This window comes from Lagenorhynchus albirostris, chromosome 3 (genome assembly GCF_949774975.1).
Source record: "Lagenorhynchus albirostris chromosome 3, mLagAlb1.1, whole genome shotgun sequence".
Lineage (NCBI taxonomy): Eukaryota > Metazoa > Chordata > Mammalia > Artiodactyla > Delphinidae > Lagenorhynchus > Lagenorhynchus albirostris.
The window spans coordinates 32,247,422-32,253,421 of NC_083097.1; the positions used below are offsets into that span (position 1 = coordinate 32,247,422).

The following is a 6,000-nucleotide window of genomic DNA, read 5'->3' on the forward strand; positions in this document are numbered from 1 at the left end:
AACATTATCCCAAACTCACTAGGAGCCATGGCACAAGAAAAGGAAAATAATTGCATTAAATGAACTTCAAAAATTAGTGGCTAAGGGAAGAAACAGAAGAGTGGTGCCACAGGAGGCAAGTGAAGCTTTCCGCTTGTTCCCCAGGCTGAGAAGCAAGATGGGGGGGCAGACAGTGATCCTAGGAAAACCTGTGGATTCTACCTAATGCACACCAGGTTGGAGAAGTGGACTCAGAGGTGGTGAACAGCCTGGGGAAGGTCAAGGCAAAACCTATAGCATAAAAGTCCTACATACCACAACAGGATCTTCCCAGAGACAAAGGGGGAATGAGCTGCCATGGTTGGCCTTGTCCTGGTACAGGGCTCTTAACGAGATGTCAGAAAATGTAACGGCATTCAGGTCCCAGCAAGGACTGCCCTCAAGACCGGCACAGCTAACCTTCATCTTACAAATGAGGGGATTAAAAGCAATACTCAGAACTCAAATCACAGCTCTGAAGGGAAGACAAATTGATCACACTGGATTAGAGTGAGTAGATGCGTTCGTTATCCATCAGCCAGATCAAAAGAAGTGGTGGGCCCTCCTTATACATGGAACAGAAAATGTCTGAGAGCTAAGAGGAACATCATCTCAGAAAATACTGGTGATAAAATGATTGACACAGATACATCTTGGCTGTTTTTAAATCTTAAAGACAGATTTCTTTGGGAATCTAGACAGAAAAGCAAATCATTTTCAAAGTAATTGCTAAGCTATAAAGAGTATGAATACTAAATTCTGATTAAACGATTTTGGTGGGAGGACAAATCTGAGCAATCAACAAGAATATATTATTTCTATGCTCCAAATAAATAATGTTAAACAGACTGGCCTCTGTTTACATGGAGCTTATAGTGGTATTTATAGTAAAACAAAAAATGATGTGTTTTAACCAAAGGACAGAGAAAGGGAGAAGAATGAAGATTCTTTGGGTTTCACTTATGCTTTACTTATTATCTCATAATATCCTATGTTTCAAGAGAGGGACCATAGCAAGGAGGGTGGCAAGGGGGGACACAGGCTCTGAAATCAGAGAGACAGGAGGACCAGCCCTGTCTTTGCCTAGTCACATTATGGCCTTGGGCAAGCCACCTAACCTCTCTGAGCTTTAATTTCCTCATTGAATTCCCATTTCATTGGTTTCTTGGGAGGAATAAACAGGGGTAACATGTATCTAATATGTAACAAGTCCTCAATAAATGATAAGCACGCTTAATGGCTAATATATTGGACAGAGATGATAAAAGAGGGAAGGTAGATCTGGGGAAGAGGTTTAAGGAATTAGATGTGAACCTGGAAAGGAAGGAACCATGTAGAAGCCTAAGAAAAAAGTTCTAGAGTTTTGAAAACCTACAGAGTTACTAGGTGAAGCTTCAGTTAATTTGAATGCTATTATACACTTTCAAATTCTGGTATTTTTTTTAACCTTTCTAAATGGAGTACTAAATTACTTAGTATGGTTTAGGAAAAATAGCAATGGTAGGATTAGGAGTCAGCAGACCTGATTATTAAGAAATTCTCTGTGTTCAGAAAGTAAATGCTCATTTTGTGACACATATACAAGGTTATTTTCTGTAGCACTGTTTGGAAGAGCAAAAGTTTGGAAACAATACAAATTGTTAAATCAATTAGGTGAGTCATCCATTTACCTGAATATCATGTAGCTTTAAAGAATATTCAATAACCTCTTATTAAAATGTGGAAAGATAGACAGAAATTTTATTTTTAAAAAGCAAGGATCAAAGCATTGCATATAGTATTTTACTTATTGAGTAAAAAGCAAGGAGATTAATATCTGTATTTATATTTGCTTGTGTAAACACAAAGAAACTTTGGACAGATATACAAATTAAGAAGAGTGGTTTCTGTGGAGCAGAGGCTGAGGAGACCCAGGAAATGGTGGAGACGGACTAAAGTACTTTTTACTCTATATCATTTTTGAGCCAGATGTAAATTTCTATTTAAAAAATAAGTTAAAAATTTAAATGCTTAAAAAAAAATGTGAATGCTGTAAAGGGGTGTTACTCAGAATTTAAAGTTATGAATCAGATTACTTTATCCTGACACCAACCTGACATCAGTTCAAATTAAGAAGATTGAGTTTTGATTTGTGGAAGAGGTGGATGAAGAAGGAACAGGGTCCACTTTGAAGCATAATATATATCGAGGGATCAGAGGGTGGAGGTAGGGTACATTGATGAGAGGATTTCGAATCTAAACTGTATCATGGGGCACGTGAGCAGGGGGGAGGCATGTCAGGATGGGGACAGGGTTGCAAGAAGGAGGAAAAAGAGGACAAGGATCAACTTGGCTTCCTAAGCAGTTTTGCCTGGGTCCCTGGGAGCTATACGGCACTGAAAATCAGATCAAGGCTGACCTTGCCAGGACTGCAGAGCCAAAAGAGGACTTCACGGGCATTTCAATAGCACAACAGCAGCCATCTGGGTACTACCACTCAAACCAGGTAGTGGAGTGTAAATAAAGATGGAAGACGTGGAAGAAAACTCTCAAGGATTTCCGCTTCAAATCAGGACAGTTTCCTTGGCATGAACTCAGAGCCGTAAAATGGAGGTTACGATAGTTAATTTTTTACCGGAGGCGCAGAACTACGACAGGGAATTAAGAAAGAGCTTTTTTAGAAGGTTTCAGAAAAACAACATTTCTGAGTTATGGCCCAGTATTAAAATGAGAAGGTGACACACGAGGACACAACAAGTGTAACAGGCTAACTCTTTCTAGAAGAAAGGTGATCACGGGGTCATTCCAAACTTGCTTTCTACGAGACCGATTAATGGGGGATTTGATTCCTAACATGTTGGTCGACACCGAGAATATTGGTCTCAGGAAGATGACACTGTGAGATGCTTCTACAGAGCCAAAATAAGAATGAACTACCTTTATACCCAGAACTGCATTAATTAGATCCACTTTCGTAAGTAAAAAATATATAGAGTTGTGGTGTGGTCACTCGTAAGTATCCTTTTTCCTTTCTCACAATAAACAACGGTTGTACATTATTTGCCTAAAATATTAATCATTTCAAGCATAAGTGAGCTTCTTTCATCACTCTGAGGGTTGCAAATCTTTACCAAGTCATTCAGGATCAACTTTTAGCCTGTGCCATTGGATGGTGGTAACATCTCTGGTAGAAAATGAAACTATTTACCCAGGAGGAAAATAATGTATCCCTTTGTCTGGCTTATTATCTTAGTTATGTACTACTTTATGAATCAGAAACGTTCAGAAAACTTTATGCTGACGGAGCAATAGAAAACAGCTGAAATATAAAACAGTAAGCACCATTTCACAAGAGTCCTGTGCATCTCTTATTTGAATATTGGGCTTAGGAGACCTATGATAAATTTGTGGACATTTAAAATCATTTGGAAAAAGGTTTCTCAACCTCTGTACCATTGACATTTTGAACTGGATAATTCTTTGCTGGGCGGGGCTGCTCTGTGCATTGTAGAATGTTTGCAGCATCCCTGGCCTCTACCCGCTAGACGCCAGGGTAGCACCCTCCAGCCGTGACAGTCAAATGTCCCCTGGGCATCCACCACTGACTTAGAGGTTTGCTCACCTTCTAACTCCTTTGTGGTAGTAGAGGGAACACACCTCAGTCGCATTCAACAGAAATGAAACCCAACAAAGGAAGTAAAAGAAATGGTTATCATTAAGCAAAACCACTTGGCAATCAAATGGATGTATTTCTCCCCACGCCCCCAAATCAGCCCCGCAAGGCACTTCCTCACAGAATGCCGACCTAAAACCAAGGATTTCAACCTTCTCAGACGTCCCACACCAGAGGAAAAAAATGCCAAACAAAAGTCATCATACACACAGGAGTACCGGTGACGGCATCGGTTCCTTGTTACAAATTTTTCCCCGGAAGCTAGATCACCCTCTGCTGGGAAAAAAAACATGTGCAAAATAGCAAATGAGAGAAGAACTCACTGTGTCCAGAAGCGGCTTTCCGGAATTTCGTCAAGTCAACGTGCGGCGGTCTGCTGGGCTTTTGTGGAGGGGGGCCCAGGGTAAACAAGGAGGGCAGGGGTTTCCGCTTGGGGGTGGCTGAATTCTGGTCCTCCTTTTCCTTTTCTTGACTTGGGCCCCAGGGCCCTGCCGTTGTCCACTTCGAAGGTGTCTTCAGGAACTTGGCAGGAGGGGCCCCGGAGGCCGGCTCTTCCGGATTCACTTGGCTCAGGAAGACGTTCTTAGCAGCATCCACCTTCCTATCTTCTCTTTTCTCTTCAGCATTTTTGGAGAGGCCTGGGGCCCCTCTGCTTGCAGCAGGTTTCAGAACGACTCCAGGAAAAGGAAAACTTGACGTCTCGCCTCCACGCTCTTTATTCTCTAGGTCGTCCCTGGCTGGTTTCAAAGGGCCGGATTTGGCCTTGGCTCCCAGGGGGGCCGGGGGGCCTCTCTGTGGAGCCACAGTCTTGGTGGGGCTTCCGTCTTCCTGGGGGTCATCTGTATTCAGGGATGGCTTCTGGCCAAAGACAGGTCTGGGGAAGAGGGGCGTGGGGTCCTGATCTTGTGAGGCTGACATAAACTTGCCTTTAGCCCCAGCCAGCTTTGGGAAGACTTGCTTCGGTTCATTTTCCTGGGCTGGATGATTTGACCCCGGCTTGGGGCCTGGTGGCTTCAAGTCATGGTCTTGGTTTACACTGTGAAGTGAAGGCTTATTCCCAGGAGCCCGGGGAACTGCAGGTTTGGAATCTTCTTTGTGCAAGCTGATGGGCTTGGGGCCTCCTGGTTTCAGAAATCCCGGTTTCACCTCGGGGTCTCTGGCGGCCGAGTTAGCCTGCGGTCCAAACCTGGGACTCACTCCGGTCGCCTTTAGAAATGGAGGTTTGGGCTCCTTGTCAGGCTTTTCCTCAGAAGAAGGTTTCACCCCCAGAGGGGGCTTTGGGGACCCAAACTTGGGCACATTGCTCGGTCCTGCAGGAGGGCTGGCATTTCCTTGGTTGTTGAATAAGTTCTTTTTGACCTGTACTCCTGAAGGGGAGTTTTGGCCCGGGACCTTGAAGGGCCTGCTGTTGACCGAGACCTCCTCCATGGGGTTGCCCCCTGTGTTAAACTTCGCCATGAGGGACTTCACATTCGCTTTCCCATCCTGCAAGCACAGGGAACAAAAACTCATTGAGAGCCCAAAGTCTCACTTGCACAATTTAATAGTACTACACTTTAAACGGTTTCCTGGTTTGAGGCCTGCAGTGCCGCTGATTGGTTCGTGAGATATTGTAACATTTATCTTCCTCTATGGCAAAATAAGTTGTGAGAATTTCTTGAAGGGGGAGGGCTATGATACTTAGACTTTTTTTTTTTTTTTGGTTGTCTTAGACTGACTTGCTTTTTGTTGTTGTTGTTAAGTCACAGCTTATATTTTCTCCTTTCCTCTCACTGGTTTTCTAACTCTCTTGTTGGATTTACTCTGAACTTGGTATTTATGTGTTTTGTTGAACTTGAAAAAATATGAACGTGACTAACAAATGACCTCTTCCATATTTTATAGCTGAGTCTCTTAAATAGGAACTGCATTTAAAAAATGAAAGCAACTCTTCTGTAAATCTGGGCTGCATGCTTCACGCAGCATAGCCACATTTGACATTTTGTGTTTGCAAGCCTGTTCTTGTTCCCACCTATATTGAAGGTCCATCTGTTTCCTAACAGGGAGATGTGGCAGAAAAACCCACTCAGTTTTATACATAAGCAATAAAATGAGTTTTTCTACTTATTGATACATATGAGTGTAAATGATTCAACTGGAACCAGACTAGCAGGCAGACTGCGCTCGTTTTCAAGGGACATAGTCTGGAGCACAGGGAAGGTGACAAGGAACGTGCAGGGACAGGCTGGAAAATCTCATTTCCAGGTGCTGGTTTCTCCAGTCTCTGTCCCCCTGTCTAGAACTAGGGTATTACCTAGTAAAGAGGGCAGGCAGTCACCTTTCTCTGCGAC

The 6,000-nt window shown here is 43.2% G+C and overlaps 1 protein-coding gene across 1 annotated transcript in view; it reads right to left on the bottom strand.

Moving 5' to 3' along the window:
* FYB1 (FYN binding protein 1) overlaps positions 1-5,149 on the bottom strand; it is a 100,733-nt gene extending 95,584 nt beyond the window's left edge. Inside the window, exon 1 of the mRNA XM_060146035.1 lies at positions 3,994-5,149. Coding sequence (XP_060002018.1) covers positions 3,994-5,128 — 1,135 coding nt within the window. The 5' untranslated portion in view covers positions 5,129-5,149. The remainder of the gene's footprint in view (positions 1-3,993) is intronic.
* Between the last annotated feature and the right edge of the window lie 851 nt (positions 5,150-6,000).